Source organism: Phocoena sinus, chromosome 4 (genome assembly GCF_008692025.1).
Source record: "Phocoena sinus isolate mPhoSin1 chromosome 4, mPhoSin1.pri, whole genome shotgun sequence".
NCBI lineage: Eukaryota > Metazoa > Chordata > Mammalia > Artiodactyla > Phocoenidae > Phocoena > Phocoena sinus.
In genome coordinates, this window is record NC_045766.1 from 71,977,300 (window position 1) to 71,994,876 (window position 17,577).

The following is a 17,577-nucleotide window of genomic DNA, read 5'->3' on the forward strand; positions in this document are numbered from 1 at the left end:
ATACAATTTGGTCATTTTAAAATAAGCTGATGGCAAAGTTAGCAGAAGAAAAGCACCACCCAGTGCCCCTTTTTTAAAAATTTAGGATGAAATAATATATTGGTATTACCTACTCGGAAATAACAGCAGCAGAAGGATCACTTCATTGTTTTTCTCTTGGGAGCAATTTGCCTTACCAAACATGAGCAAGATGCAGTCTAAAAGAAAGAGACCTAATAGTGAAACCTCTCCAAGGACAAACTGCACATAATTTTAAAGAAGGAATCGTAGACCAGAGTCCAGAAGTACTCAGTACATCATCAGCCTCACATATTCAGCAGTAATACCTCTGAATTCATAGAGAAAAAAGAGCTTTCCTTATATTTCTTAATTTAAAATCATCATATTTCCTATACATATGCCTTTATGTGTGTGTTCCCTATGTTAGTACAGTTTCTAGGTCTTATAATGACGGGAACCTATCAATAAAGATTATTATTCAGTGTCAATTTTTTTCCCCTCTATCCCCAGGGAAATTCAGGGCTTGGTTTCAGCATTGCAGGAGGTACAGACAACCCACACATTGGAGATGACTCAAGTATTTTCATTACCAAAATAATTGCAGGGGGAGCAGCTGCCCAAGATGGAAGATTGCGGTATGTTTTGCACTTTATGTTGTGATACCAAATCCTCTTTGTATCTTTTTCTTGAGGCAAACTGTACAATGAATAAATACAAATGAACACTATCATAATAACTAACATAAGGTAGATGCTCAGATATCAAATGAATGAATGAGATAATTGTGCTTTAAGCATTTTCCCTCTTTTCAATTAGGAATTCAGTTTTATCTTAGAAGTTAGGCATTTTGAATAATAAATTTGACTGTTTAAATATTTCTGAGCAAATTATAGAAGTCATAGATTTCCCATTGTATGTTCAAATACATTCACAAAATGTGTTATTTTCTGAGTGGGAAACGTGTATACGCTTATTTAAGGTACAGGGAATCATATATATCTGAGTTGGTATCCCAGACCACAAAGAGTAGTAAAGATTATGCAAACTTTAAATAAATTAATCTATTTTCTAAATTGAATAAATGTAAGTAATATTGGTCTTTTGTTTAAATGTAATGTTCCATTTCAGAAAATATCTTTAGCATACTTTGTTGTTTCCTTAGACCATAGATTGTGGCACTTTTCTTGTTGCCTTATTTGTTGCTTTTTATACATGGTGATGGTTTTCTAAAGTTTTAGGACTAAGGATTATATATGGTCTGTTAAAAACAGTATCTTATTTTAAGGCTGTTCATGCCTTATACAGCTTTTCAGTTTCTAAACTTCTCACTGGATATGATAAGTGGTATATTAATGAAATTAAATATGAAATCAATAATTTGACTTTCATGTAAATATAAATATTTACTTCCTGATTCTGTTATTGGCCTTTTATTTGTGCTTCATGTGTGAAAATTAGTATGCTCCATTTGTTTAACGGGAGAACATACCTATAGTACTAACTCTGAGGTGTCACTGTCTTTGGATATAGAATTTCTTTTCTCTAAAAAAGTTAATTAGATATAGAAGTTTATCATGATCACTTTAAATGTTTTAATTGTTTTGTTCCCCGTCCCTGCCCAATTTGAGATGACCATCTTTTAATTTGTTTTCTTATTTTTTTTCTACATGAATACCATGCAGTTGAAACTGAGATTAGTTTATTTTTTGGTAAATCAATGAATTAATCCCAATTTTACTGCTGTGACCTTAAGCTACTTATTCAGTCTGAGCCTCAGATTTTTTATGTTTGAATCACTGCTCTGTTAGTCATTGTCAGGGTGGCCTTGGGAAAGTTATTTAAACTTTGTACCTCAGTTTTTCTGTCTATAAAATGGGGATATAAATATGTATCTACCTTACAGATTGTTGTAAGGGTTAAAACACTAAAAGAAGTTCCTAGCATGTGGTTAGTGCTAAATAAATATTTGCTGTTTTTCTAAAATATCTTAATTTCTATACGTAATCATACAAATTACAGCTGTCGGGACTTCCCTGGTGGCACAGTGTTTAGGAATCTGCCTGCCAAAGCAGGGGACACGGGTTCGCTCCCTGGTCTGGGAAGATCCCACATGCTGCAGAGCAGCTGAGCCCGTGTGCCACAACTACTGAGGCTGTGCTCTAGAGCCCGCGAGCCACAGCTGCTAAGCCCATGCACGGCCACTACTAAAGCCTATGCCCTCTAAGGCCCGTGTTCCACAACTACTGAGCCCACGTGCTGCAACTGCTGAAGCCCGCGTGCCTAGAACCTGTGCTCCCCAACAAGAGACCGCCACCGCAATAAGCAGCCCATGCACCGCAACAAAGAGTAGCCCCCATTCGCCGCAACTAGAGAAAGCCCACATGCAGCAATGAAGACCCAGACACAGCCAAAAAAAAAAAAAAAAATTATAGCTGTCGTTATTATTTAATATTTTTGTATAATCTATTATTTGCACTGTTTCCTTTGCTGGCCCTTGGGAAATGTTTGTATTTATATGAGTTTTTGATACATTGGAATTTAACATGCAGTTTCTTATAAATAATTCTAGTAAATAATTCTCTTGTCAAGAAAAGAAACTTGGCAAAGAGAAAAATTGATATTAAAATTTTAATATTAATTTTTAATGTTTTTTTCCTCAGGGTCAATGACTGTATATTACGAGTAAATGAAGTAGACGTTCGTGATGTGACACATAGCAAAGCAGTTGAAGCATTGAAAGAAGCGGGATCTATTGTACGCTTGTACGTAAAAAGACGGAAACCAGTATCAGAAAAAATAATGGAAATAAAGCTCATTAAAGGTCCTAAAGGTATGAAATAAATCAAACAAAGACAAATTATTAAGAAATCTCTAAGTGAAATGTAACTATGAAGTTATTTATGACATACATTCTAAGATTAACAATGCTGGTAATCTACAGAACTTAGTGAATTTTTAGAATTTCTGTGTTATTTCTACTGATTTTTGTCTTAAGTAGCATACTGTGCAGACATTTTGCAGTCATGTGTAGTGTTGATATTAACTTGTAATCGTTAATCTACAAAGTGCATAAAATGCAGATACACAGGCTAAGAGAAAAAAATATTTATGAACATGTCATCAGTAGTTACATCTGCAGTGAAGACTGTTAAGATGTGATCTGAATTTTGAAAACATGGATGGCATTGAGGATAAATGGAAATATTGATTCTAATTTGTGGCTTCATGGAAAAATGCATAGAGAGCTACAGGTTTGGCGTCAAAGCTATGGGATTTATGAATTATTGAAGCTCCTTACTTAAAATTAATTCATAGAATATTGAAAAGAGAAGCAGCATCTGCATTTCTGAAGCTGTTGGTTCTGCCCACCACCAATTTTTTTTTCTCAGTTTTAATCTTGTGGAAGTGTTAGTAAGAAGTGCAATTATGATGGAAACCAAAGTTAAGCAATTTTACACCATCTCTTTGAACTAATAAACAAATGCATTTTACAAAGACACTTTAAGAAGTAACCTGGGTGGGGGTGGGGGGGGGGTTTCCCTGGTGGTCCAGCGGCTAAAGACTCCACGCTCCCAATGCAGGGGGCCGGGTTCGATCCCTGGTCAGGGAACTAGATCCCGTATGCCACAACTAAAGGAGCCTGCATGCCGCAGCTAAAAGATCCCGCACAGCACAACAAGGATCCTGTGTGCCACAACTAAGACCTGGCACAGCCAATTAAATAAATAATTTTTTTTTTTTTTTTTAAAGTAACCTGGGGGTAAAAAGGTTCTCATTTGTAACTATAGGAGCACCTATATTTGTAATTGCCCCTGATTACAAAATACTTAGGATTTTTAAAATAGGTAAATAGATAATATTCTGTTTTAAAAAACATTAGTTTGGTGAAATTATCACCTAGTTTTCAGTCATTTGGACTTAAGTTTACATATATTGGTGAAATTCTAAAACTAGTGTTTTCCATACAGGTCTTGGGTTCAGCATTGCAGGAGGTGTTGGAAATCAACATATTCCTGGGGATAATAGCATCTATGTAACCAAAATAATTGAAGGAGGTGCAGCACATAAAGATGGTAAACTTCAGATTGGAGATAAACTTTTAGCAGTGAGTATAAGAAATCCATTGTTTTAAAAATCACTTTGATGTCTTTTTTTTTCTGACAGACTGAGTTTCTACGTGCCAAAAATGTTTAAATGATATTTCCATGAGTGAATACTAGTCTTGCTTTAGTCAAAACCTGAAAAATGATTCTTTATTTGCCACTACCATTTCCTCTACTAGCTCCCCTCTCTTTTTCTTTCATTCTGTTTAGGGGCTTGGATGCACAGAATTGTTTAGTTGTAATCCTTAGGTTCATAACATCATCATCCTTTGTTCATGTGTGACCTTGTTTTTCCCTTTCTTACTTTAATTAATTAATCAATTATTTTATTTATAGTATAGTAAAAACTGCTAGTCATTACCCAACCCAAGAACTAGAATATCAACAACTTATGTGTCTCATTCCTTTGTTTTTTAAAGATTGCTTAATCACATACATATTCCTAAATGTTTTGTTTAGTAGTGTGTGTTTTGAAAATTTTTAAAGGCTATTGTGCTGTATATAGTCTTTTTTAATACTTTTCTCACTCAATATTGTTTTACTGAGACTTATCCATATTGTTGCCTAGAGCTGAGATTTATTCATTTACCCTCTTCATAATATTCTATTCTGGGAATGTAGACTGTATCACAATTTATTTATCCAATCTTCATCAATAACTGTCTTAGTTCATGTTCCCTCAAAAAACAAAACCTGAAGAAAAGCTACTCTGCTAAGGTATTATTGGGAGGTATAACTTCAGAGAAGCTAGAGTGAGTGAAAATGAAAAGTGAGGCAGAGAATGAGGGAAAGCCAATACAATGTATTATGTTTCTGAGCTGGCTATAAAATCATAAGAAAATGTAGCTGATTGCTTGTTATGTAGGACAGTCTCCCAGGCAGGCAATGCGGAACTGCTAAACCTTAGATCCAGCCATCCAGGGAAAAGAAAGGATTTTATCTACTGACGCCTTTTAGTCTCTTGTCTCTTGTTAGTTAGAGTGTAACCCCACGGGGGTTAACTGTCCTAGATTTCTCGACTGTGTTACCCAGCCCCCCTGGACAAATGCTAAGAAAGCCAGTTCCCACACTCTGGCACAGCACTTCCCCTGAACCCAGAAGTCGTGAGAAGAGCTAGAGCCTCGTGGTCTAGACAGGTCAGATGTGGTCTTCTAATATGTTACAGCTCTCACTATGTGGAACACGTCAGCCATACCCAAGCCCAGCCTTTACTCCAGAAAAGGTTGAGTGAAAGAGCTCATAATGGTAGGGGACAATATGAGAGTAGCAGTAGCTAGGACTCTCCCCTAACCAAGCAACCAAAGCCTAGTGGACACATAGGCTCAAGTGAATCTGAAAAGGCATACAAACAAAGTCTGGTATAGTGGTGATTTGGTCTATCTCCTATTTATTTATTTGCCCTTTTTTAATAGTTATGCTAGGAAGAGCAACTAATTATTTTTGAGTTAATGATAGGGAGGAGGAAGGAACTGTCCTTCAACTGCTTCTCTCTAACTTATCCTCTCACAGCTATGACTTGCCACTCTTTCCCTCAAGCTACAACCAACACTCCCTCATCATTGCATACACCCCCCCACCAACACACACCAGTTCCAAACAACCTTCGTTCTCCACTATGTTTCTCACTTTTATTTTTAATTTCTTACATACTGTGTCTTCTTTATCCTTCTTCCAAAATCAATTTTAGGGGTAGGGAGCCAGAAATTCATGCTGATTTACCGTTTAGGGAGGCTTTTGTTGCCATAATTCCACTGAAATTATTCAATTCTTAATTCTCACCTTAATTGATGTATCAGGCATTTGACATACCTTCTTCCTTCTTAAAACACTCTTTCCAGTTTGCCTGATAGTCACCCTCTATCTTGCTATTCCTCTTAGCTCACCAGCCATTCCTTCTCATTCTCCTTTTCGGTGCATCTTCTCCCTAACTTCTAAACATTGAAGTGATCCAGGACTCATATACTTGAACACATTCTCTTCTCTCTTTGATAGGTGGTCAAATAACTTACTGGGTCTTATTGTACATGATAGTAATAAGTATTGTTTTCTGAACTTCAGTGTCCTTCTCTGTGTCTCAAGAGTCATCTCAAATATAATATACAGTTGGCTCTTTGTATCCGTGGGTTCCACATCTGTGGATTCAACCAACTGAAGATCGAAAATATTTGGTGGAAAAAAATTCCAGAAAGTTCCCAAACGGCAAAACTTGAATTTACATGGCATTTATATTATATTAGGTATTATAAGTGATCTAAAGATGGTTTAAAGTATAAGGTGAGGGTGTGCATAGCTTATATGCAAATACTAAGCCATTTTACATAAGGAACATGAGAATCTGCAAATTTTTTTATCCTCGAGGAGGGTAATGGGGGTAGTGGGGTTATAGAATCATTCCCCCACAGATACCGAAGTACAACTGTATCTAAAAATGAACTTTCAAATCACGGCAACCCACCCCACCCTGCCCCCCAAAATTCTGCTCTTTGCATAATTTTCACATCTCATTAAACGGGAACTTTATCCTTCTAATTTCCCCAAGTCTAAAACTTTAGGATCATTCTCTTTCTTTCCCACTCCACATTGAATCACCTCAGCAAATCTTGTCAGCTCTTTTATCAGTTATCTAATGCTGCATAAGAAAAAAACAAAAATTAGTGGCTAAAATGACAATTATTTATTTGCTTACACTTCTGCAATTTGGATAGGTTTGGCCAGGGCAGCCTGTCTTTATTCCATATAATGTCTACTGGGGTGGCTCAACTAGGGCCAGGGGTCCACCTCCAAGTTGGCTCACATATAGTGGACCGGTTGGTTTTGGCTGTCATCTAGGAACTCAACTGGGGCTGTTAGCCAGGTATTCAGTTCTCCAGTGGGCTGTCCACATGGCTAACTTGAGCTTCTCACAAAGTGGTGGCCAGGTTCCAAGAGGGACATGCCAGAGTTAACTTTTCAAAGAAGACAGCTCTAATGTGTGGCATTTATTAATCCTCTCTTTGCATCACAGTTACTAATGTCTCATTTCAGGCCATCAGAAGAACAGTATACCACAGTTGTGTATTTCAAAATGCAGCAAGTCCTCACTGTACACAGTAGGGTGGGACCATAAAAATGACCATGCAGTTGAAATCCTGCGACGCATTATTAGTAATCAGTGGTGAAAGTCAGGATTGTTCTGTGACCTTTAGAAGTTTTCGTCAAAACATTTAAAAGTCTCCTGCAGTCGATTATAAAGTCACGTATTAGGGAAATGGAAAATATACTAAAATGAACATTTGTTTAGTGCACTGTAATTTAAAACACTAGAAACATTTATAGTGTTTTATTTCTTTTTAAAAGAAAATGTTTACCAAAAAGAGGAGCAGTCTAAACCTAATGCTAGCAGAAGAGAAAGGATTAGAACAGAAATTAACAATATAGGAAATAGGACAACCATGTTGTCTATGTTGGTAGAGAAGATCAACAAAACCAAAACTTGGATCTTAGAAAAGATCAACAAAATTGACAAACCTTGGGCTTCCCTGGTGGTGCAGTGGTTGGGAGTCCGCCTGCCGATGCAGGGGACGCGGGTTCGTGCCCTGGTCCGCGGAGCAGCTGGGCCCGTGAGCCGTGGCCACTGATCCTGCGCGTCCGGAGCCTGTGCTCCGCAGTGGGAGAGGCCACAACAGTGAGAAGCCCGTGTACAGCAAAAAAAAAAAAACATTGACAAACCTTTAGCTAGACTGACCAGGAAAAAAAATATGACTCAAATTTCTAAAAGTAGGAATGAAAGAGAGAACATAAGGGAATACTTTTATTTATGAATAACTCTATACCAACGCATTTAGGTAACTTAGATGAAGTGGGCAAAGTCCTAGAAAGACACAAACTACCACTCCTATTCAACATTGTACCGAAGATTATACCCAGAGCAATAGAGGGGAAAAAAATGACATTCCAAGTGGGAAGGAAGAAGTAAAACTTTTGGGATTTTCTTTTAGGTGAATACCGTGTGTTTAGAAGAAGTTACTCATGAAGAAGCAGTAACTGCCTTAAAGAACACATCTGATTTTGTTTTTTTGAAAGTGGCAAAACCCACAAGTATGTATATGAATGATGGCTATGCACCACCTGATATCACCAACTGTAAGTCTGTTTGCTTAAATCTTGTTTCCTTAGATGTGATGTATTTTAATGAAGATTCCCAATATAAAGTTTAAACATTATACAAACATTTTTAAAAGAACTATAAATCATTTTAACCTAATCATTTTAAAAACCAATTTTAAGTCAGAATCTTCATAATAATAAGTGGAGATGGCTTTTTCGCCTTTTCACCTGTAATTTCATAGCAGTAATTACTTTTAACATTTAAGGCATTGATTCTCAAACTTTTATATAACTAACAGTCACCAAAGGTATTTGCGAGTAATGTGGCTTCTTATTTTGTTCTAATAATTTTTGGATGGAGCACAGAAATATACTTCAGCAAGCAAGCAATTCTTTTAACAAGCAGGGCAGTTCTGATGCTTCTGATGCTGCTGGTTCATGGGCTGCACTTTGAGAAACAGTAACTTAAAATATTTGTAAAACTTGGACTTTTCTATACTCTCAACTGTGTGAGCACAGATATTATCTTTGTACTTCAAACTCTTAGTGCATTACCTAACTCTGTGCACAGTACAATTGTATTGCCTAGAAATGAACTGTAATGAAAGTACTTATATAATTTTAAGTTTCCTATTTGATTTTCTTTTTTAATGTACAAGCTGAGATGAGATTTAAATATATTATTAATGTGTTCATGTTGTTTGAAAAATGAAAGTTTTATTTGTTTGGTATGTTGAGTCAATACTAGAATCATCCATGTGTAATAAAGATCATAAATGTACTCTATAATCTGCTTTTCCAAGTTTTCCTTTTTTAAATTGTAGAATTTTAAAGATATTTGTGATTTTGTAAGTGGCAATGTTTCCAGTTTTAAAATGTCAAAAAGTTCACTACAATCATTAATCATTAGAAGCTAAATACAACTTATATTTTAAAGTGTATATATACACTAGTGATGTATATATGCATCTAGTGATGCATCTTCATTATCTGCTCTTTGATTCATTAATTACTCAAGTACAGCTGAATTATTCTCTTAATAGTATTCAGTCTTTTTAATGGACAGAGATGATGTCTTATACATCATTGTGTCAGAAAAGAACTTTACTACCTGTTTAAAGTTCTTCCATATATTTGGTCTTTCACAGAAGCTTTATATAAGGTATAAAGTATTTTATTTGTTATTAGGAGATGCAAATTCAATGATGAGCTCTTTTATTCACCAATTTAAATATTATTTATTATGCTGCTTTATCTGTTCAAGACAGCTAGGTCCCAGTTATTCCACAGATTGAGAGTTGGCATCCTGATTATAGCCAAATATACAAATAGCCAGGCTGCTTCTTAAAAATATGTTGAACTGGAAAAAATGTTACTTTTTATTGAATTATCTCTTTTTATATAAAATAATATGACATTTAAAAAATGGCAGAGCTAGTCCTAAAGAGTAGTAAATAATGATTGTTTTCCCTATAGGCATATGTAGAATATTTCGTCCCTTTTTTTCCATCTGTTATTGAACTAATAGAATATTGTGGAAAAGTTGAAGTTTACCGTGCTAGTTCAACTTCTGTTCTGTTTCTCTTCTTATGAATTTTGTTGTACACTTAACAGTCCATGCTCATACTATAGACGCAATTCATAAGTAACTTATTATGTGTGTTTTAAAAAGCATTTGTATTTGAAAACTTCTTACATAAATGATTTTTACCTGTCAGCTCTTGTGAAGCCCTTGCCATCAGACTATTCAACTTACCTGCCTGTCCCTTATGTTGTTAGTCATGTAGTTTCCTCCTCATCAATCTGGCTTTAGTCACTAAAGATTTTAGTGTCAGGTCCATTGTCCTTTGATACACATTCACATTGTCATTCTTAGTGATGTCCAGGCAAAATGCACACTGATTCATTCAACAACCTGGCTTCTTTGTTGATCTCTTTCTTTCTAGCTTTCCTGCCCTCCACTCCAACTCAGGTACTTGGTTCCAAGACAATAATTTAGGTCTTATCATCGTCAGTACCTTCACCGCCTCCAAAATCTTGATTTAAATCATCCCATTCTCTGACTACATCCATCAGTTTATTTACTCCTGTTCTAACAATTCATTCTCATTTTGACCTTCAATCATTTGACACCATTACTTGGTTGTCCCCTTGTGTTTCTACTTGTCTACTTTTTTTTAACTTAGCCTCCTTGGTTTGTCGTGATATTCACTTCATTGCATATATCTTCTACTTTCTTGCCCTCTCTATCTTCACTGGCAGAATCCCAACCCTGGTTCAACCTGCTGTCTTCATCCATTCCTGCTCCCTAAAAAGCAGAACATGCCTGGAGAAAAGCATAGAATTGTAGTTTAAGTTATGACCATAAATCTCAGATGGGGTCACACTCATAGCTGTAATCCACATATGGATAATAGCCAAAATATGGTACCCAGGAATAGAAGGAGGTTTGTTACTGAAAAAAAAAAAAAAAAAAAAAAGTTCATCGGATCTGATAGAGAACATAGTTTCTTTGATGATATTAAAATTCTCATGGTTTTGCATTTATATATCTTTTCACTTTTATATTTTCTTCAGGTGGAAGGCCTTGTTAAACTTCTGATTTGGCCACTGCTCTCTTCCTGCTTTTACTTTAAGCTCTTCCACTTGGCTTCTTTCCTAAACTTTGGAGGGTTTGGGTCATTAATCTTGATATCTAAGGACAATAATTTAGCCTCCCTTGTTTTGTACTTCTCTGAGGAATCTTTTCACTTAGGATTTGGGGTATAGGAAATAGCACTGTTTTAACTAATCATTCTTTGGGCAGTCATTTCTTTGACAGGAGCATTAATTTTTAGTTCCTGCCGTATGAGATACTATGCCTTACATGTGAGAATGACTCCTTCAGAAAAGGTCCATTGAATAAAGGCACAGTCTGGATATGGTAGGGAAAAGGTACATTTTCTGGCTTGAGCAGTTGACTGAATTTCTTGCCCAGTTGGGTTTTTTTGTTTGTTTGTTTGTTTCAGCCAAACTTGATAATGCAGCAAAGAAATTTGAGTAAAAAATCAGTAAACTCTAGACTTTAAATGGCCAGTGATTATAATGGTTCACATGCATGTCTGTTGCTTTAGGGCAACATGCCGGTTCCCTTGAAAATCACAGATATTCTTACATATCACCCAAGAAAGACTTTGGACTTCAGAAGAGCCATTGGTAGAAAATCCTTTGGCTCAAATGCAGAAGAGTATCTTATATATGAATTGGATGGGAAGAAATTGCTATCAGAGACTGCAAATGTATAAAATCAAAGATGGCTCTGGACTTCTAAGCTCTATACTATTAATAGACATTATAGACTTTTTCCTTTTTGTATGATTACAGAAAGAGATGTATAGATGCTATCTCCTTTTTTTTTGTTTGTTTTTTTGCTGTGTCCTTTTGATAGCACATAATTGTTTCCAGTACACCGTACTTCCAGTCACTACCTACTGTCTTTCACTCAGGTTACTTCACTCATATATGTAACCTATCTGGCCACTGTAGTAATTTGAAGTAATGATCCTTGCACTTTTGTTTTCCCAGTGGGTGTTATAATGCTTTGTGCATAGAAGGCACTCGGTAATGTAGTGAAAGAAGAGATTCATGGTTAAATAATAAATATTACAGCTAGATTTTGAAATGCCTAGTAACTTTATCATAGTTAATACCTCAAGAAAGTTAAATATTGTTTCTATGTGTTACTGATAGTAATGCACATAATTCAGATGTGTTGTGCTTTTGGAAGTTACAACTGAAGTGTGTTGCTTACCTGGGTCAGGAATAGCTTTATAATTTTCTGTTCTTAGCTCTCACTAGAATTACAGTCGATGAACTATAATGATGTTTTGGTTTTTTTTTGCGTTACGCGAACCTCTCACTGTGGTGGCCTCTCCCGTTGTGGAGCACAGGCTCCAGACGCGCAGGCTCAGCAGCCATGGCTCACGGGCGCAGCCGCTCCGCGGCATGTGGGATCTTCCCGCACCGGGGCACAAACCCATGTCCCCTGCATCGACAGGCGGACTCAACCACTGTGCCACCAGGGAAGCCCTATAATGATGTTTTTTATTATTGAAATGAACCAATAAACAATGTTTGCTTATTTTTTAATTCCTGTTTTTTACCGGGTTTCCATTCTTTTACGGTGCATTAAAAAGAATAATTATAAATTGGGTTGGCCGTTCTGAGCTGGTGTCAGGGCATGTCCTTTTTTTTTTAAATAGGCTTTATATTTTAGAGCAATTTTAGGTTCATAGAAATATTAAGCAACGGTACAGAAATGTCTCACCTGCATAGCCTCTCCTATTACCAACATCTACCAGAGTGGTACGTTTGTTACAATTGATGACCCTACATTGCCATATCATTACCCAAAGCCCATAGTATACATTAGGGTTCACTCTTGATGTTGTATGTTCTGTGGGTTTGGACAAATGTATAATGACATGTACCCACTATCAGTATCATACAGAGTAGCTTCATTGCCCTAAAAATCCTGTGCACTGCCTATTCATCCCTCCCTCCCCTCTAACCTCTGGCATCCACTGATCATTTTGCTGCCTCCATAGTTTTGCCTTTTCCGGATTGTCATGTAGTTGGAATCATACAGTATGTAGCCTTTTAAAATCTTAACTTTTTACACCTAAAACAACACAACATTGTAAATCAACTGTACTCCAATAAAAATTAAAAACAAAAAACAAATATGTCATATTTTACTTTTCATAAAATACATTTTAGATAATTTGATTAACATTTCCAATTTACGTGAAACTCACAAAATGGCATTGAATATATCACATATGTCCAATTGAAATTCCCAAATTACACCAAAAAGCCTCAAACTCCTTAAAAACAATTAAAGTAATTAATTAAGCCCTCTGCTGATTTTGTCAAATTTGAGATAACAATTCAGTAAATATTTTAAAATATAGCACAGGCTAAAGTTTTCCATAAACTTTTGAATTAAAGAAGGCCTAGATGTTTGAAAAAAACAAACAAACCTTCTTTCACGTAGTAATGTGCATGAGTTTTTAACTCCTTTGGGTAAATAACCAAGGAGTGCAATTGCTGGGTCGTATGGTATGAATATGTTTAGTTTTATAAGAAACAGCCAAATTGTCTTCCAAAGTGGCTGTACCATTTTGCTTTCCCACCAGCAACGTATGAAAGTTCCTGTTACTCCACATCTTCACAAGCATTTTGTGTTATCAGTGCTGTGGTTTTTAGCTATTCTAATAGTTATTCAGCAGTATCACATTGATTTAATAAGCATTTCCTTGATGTCATATGATAAGGAGTATCTGTTCATATGCTTATTTGCCATCTGTATATCTTTTTTGGTGAGGTGTCTGTTAAGAGTCTTTGGCACATTTTTAAATTGGATTGTTTGTTGTCTTGTTGAGTTTGAGAGCTCTTTGCATGTTTTGGCTAAAGTTCATTATCACATATATTTTTTGCAGATATTTTCTCCCAGTCTGTGGCTTGTCTTTTCATTCACTAGACAGTGTCTTTCACAGAGCAGAAATGTTTAATTTTAGTGAGGTCTACCTTGTCAGTTTTCTTTCATGGATCGTGCCTTTGGTGTTGTATCTAAAAAACCATTGCCAAACCCAAGATAATCAAGATGTTCTCCTATGTTATCTTCTAGGATTTTTATAGTTTGGGGTTTTACTATGTCTGTGATCCATTTTGAGTTAATTTTCACATGGTCTGTATCTAGATTCTTTTTTTTTTTTTTTTTTTTGCATGTGGTTGTCCAGTTGTTCTAATAACATCTGTTGAAAAGACTGCCTTTGCTCCATTGTGTTTGCCTTTTCTCCTTTATCAATGATCAGTTGCCTATATATGAGTCTATTTCTGGATTCTCTGTTATATTCCATTGATCCAGTATGTTCCTTTTCTTTTGCCAATATCACACTGTCTTGATTACTGTAGCTTTTTAGGAGGTCTTGAACTCAGGTAGTATCAGCCCTCCAACTTTGTTCTTCTGTTTCATTATTGGGTTGTCTATTCTAGGTGTTTTGCCTCTCCATATAAACTCTACGATCAGTTTGACAATATCCACAAAATAACTTACTGGTATTTTGATTGGGGTTGCATTGAATCTGTAGATCAAGTTGAGAAGAACTAATAACATCTTGACAGTATTGAGGCTTCCTATCCATGAACATAGGCTCTCTCTCGATTTATTTAGTTCTTCTTTGATATCTTTCATCAGAGTTTTGTAGTTTTGCTCATGTAGATCATTAGATTTATACCTAAGTATATCATTTTAGGGGATGCTAATGTAAATGGTAGTGTGTTTTTAATTTCAAATTTCACTTGTTCATTGCTGGTATACAGGAAAGCAGTCAACTTTATATATTAACCTTGTATAAAGGTTAATATATACAATATATATAATATATTTCAACCTTGCTATAATTGCTTACTAGTTCCATGAGTTTTTTTTGTCAGTTCTTTCAGATTTTCTACATAGACAATCATGACATCTACAAAGACAGTTTTATTGCTTCTTTCTCAATCTGCATATCTTTTGTTTCCTTTTCCTATGTTAATGCATTAACTAAGACATCCTTCACTTGCTCCTAATTTTAGTGGTAAAGCTTCAAGCTCCTCACCATTAAGTATTATGTTAGCTGTAGGATTTTTGTAGAGTATTCTTTTGTTTTTTGGCGGTACGTGGGCCTCTCACTGTTGTGACCTCTCCCATTGCGGAGCACAGGCTCCGGACGCGCAGGCTCAGCGGCCATGGCTCACGGGCCCAGGCGCTCCGCAGCGTGTGGGATCTTCCCTGACCAGGGCAAGAACCTGTGTCCCCTGCATCTCTCAACCACTGCGCCACCAGGGAAGCCCGAGTATTCTTGATCAGGTTGACAATACTCCCCACTATTCCTAGTTAACTGAGAGATTTTCGTATAAATTGATATTTTGGATTTTATCAAATGCTTTTTCTTCATCTTTTAATATGATTATGTGACTTTTCTTTAGCCTGTTGTTGTGATGGATCATATTGTTTTTTGAATGTTGAACCAGCCTTGCATACCTGGGATAAATCCCAGATGCTTGTGGTATATAATTCTTTTTATATATTGTTGGATTTGATTTGCTAACATCTTGTTGAAGATTTTTCCATTTATGTTCATGAGCGATGTTGTTCTAGAGGGTTTTTTCTTATGATTTCTTTGTCTGGTTTTGTTAGGATAATGCTGGCCCCATAGAATGAGGAAGTATTCCCTTGGCTTCTGTCTGCTGGAAGAGGTTATAGAGAATTGGTGTAATTCCTTTCTTAAAAGTTTGGTAGAACTCACCACTGAAGGTTATCATTATTGATTCAGTTTCTTTAATAGATATAGGCTTGTTCAGGTTGCCTGTTTCTTTTCTGTGAGTTTTGGCAGATTGTGTCTTTAAAGGAATTGGTCCATTTCATCTAGGTTATCAAATCTGTGGGCATAGAGTTCTTCATAGCACTTACTATTCTTTTAATCTCCATGGAATCTGTAGTGATGTGCCTTCTTTCATTTCTGTCTTCTCTCTTTTTTTCTTAGTTAGCCTGGCTGGAGGCTTATTGATTTTATTGATCTTTTCAAAGAACCAACTTTTGGTTTTATTGATTTTTTTAATCTGTTGATTTCCTGTTTTTATTTATTTATTTTTAATTTATTTATTTTTGGCTGCGTCGGGTCTTCCTTGCTGCACGCAGGCTTTCTCCAGTTGGAGCGAGCAGGGGCTACTCTTCATTGCAGTGCGCGGGCTTCTCATTGAGGTGGCTTCTCTTGTCACAGAGCTCAGGATCTAGGCACGTGGGCTTCAGTAGTTGTGGCACGCAGGCTCTAGAGCGCAGGCTCAGTAGTTGTGGTGCATGGGCTTCATTGCTCCACGGCATGTGGGATCTTCTTGGTCCAGGGCTCAAACCCATGTCCCCTGCATTGGCAGATGGATTCTTAACCACTGTGCCACTAGGGAAGCCCAGATTTCCTATTTTTAATTTCATTGATTTCTGCTCTAATTTTTTATTATTTTTTTTCCTTCTGCTTACTTTGAATTTAATTTACTCTTTCTAGTTTTTTTTTTTTCTTTTTCTAGTTTTATCAGGTGGAAGCTAAGATGATTCATTTTAGATCTTTCTTTTTTTTCTAATATATGCATTCAGCACTATAAATTTCCCTCTAAGCACTGCTTTTGCTGTATCCCACAGATTTTTTTTTTTTTTTTTTTTTGCGGTACGCGGGCCTCTCACTGTTGTGGCCTCTCCCGTTGTGGAGCACAGGCTCTGGACATGCAGGCTCAGCAGCTATGGCTCATGGGCCCAGCCGCTCCACGGCATGTGAGATGTTCCCGGACCGGGGCACGAACCCGTGTCCCCTGCATCGGCAGGTGGACTCTCAACCACTGCGCCACCAGGGAAGCCCCTATCCCACAGATTTTGATAGGTTGTGTTTTCATTTTCATTTAGTTCAAAACGTTTTTTTAATTTCTCCGGAGATTTCTTCTTTGACCCAAGTGTTATTTAAGAGTGTGTTTGTGTTATTTAATCACCATGTATTGGGGGATTTTTAGCTATCATATTTTTATTGATTTCTAGTTTAATTTTACTGTGGTCTGAGAACGGACATTGTATGATTTCTATTTTTTTTTAATTTGTTAAGGTATGTCTCATAGCCCAGAACATGATCTATCTTGGTGAACGTTATGTGGGAGCTTAAGAAAAATATGTGTTCTGCTGTTGCTGGATGAAGTAGTCTATAGGTGTCCATCATATCCAGTTGATTAGTGATGTTACTGAGTTCAGCTATGTCCTTCCTGATTTTCTGCCTGCTATATTTGTTCATTTCTGATAAAGAGGTGTGGATTAATCTATTTCTCTTTTCAGTTCTATCTGTTTTGGCCTCACATAGTTTGACCCTTTGTTGTTAGGTGTTAAAGATTATCATGTCTTCTTGGAGAATTGACCACTCTATCATTAAGAAATGCCTTTCTTTAACCCAGATAATTTTCCTTACTTTGAAGCCTTCTCTGTCTGAAATTAATATAGCTACTCCTGCTTTCTTTTGATTAGTGTTAGCATGGTATATCTTTCTACATCCTTTTACTTTTAATATATAGGCCTTTATATTTAAATTGGCTTTCTTGTAGACAGTATATCTTGGGTCTTGGTTTTTTGACCCACTCTGACAGTATCTGTCTTGGAATTGGTGCATTTAGGCCATTGATGTTCTAAGTGATTATTGATATAGTTGGATTAATGTCTATGATATTTGCTACTCTTTTCTGTTTGTTACCCTGTTCTTTGCTCCTGTATTTGTCATCCATTTTTTTCCTGCCTTTTATGGCTTTAATTAAGCATCTTGCGTGATTCTGTTTTCTC

The 17,577-nt window shown here is 36.3% G+C and overlaps 1 protein-coding gene across 8 annotated transcripts in view; it reads left to right on the forward strand.

The window, feature by feature from the left end:
* Positions 1-17,577, forward strand: part of DLG1 (discs large MAGUK scaffold protein 1) — a 287,224-nt gene that overhangs the window by 164,596 nt on the left and 105,051 nt on the right. For all 8 annotated transcript variants that reach the window (XM_032629957.1, XM_032629959.1, XM_032629960.1 and 5 more), the window contains 4 exons: positions 511-635; positions 2,661-2,830; positions 3,969-4,105; positions 8,081-8,225. In XM_032629957.1, coding sequence (XP_032485848.1) covers positions 511-635; positions 2,661-2,830; positions 3,969-4,105; positions 8,081-8,225 — 577 coding nt within the window. The remainder of the gene's footprint in view (positions 1-510; positions 636-2,660; positions 2,831-3,968; positions 4,106-8,080; positions 8,226-17,577) is intronic.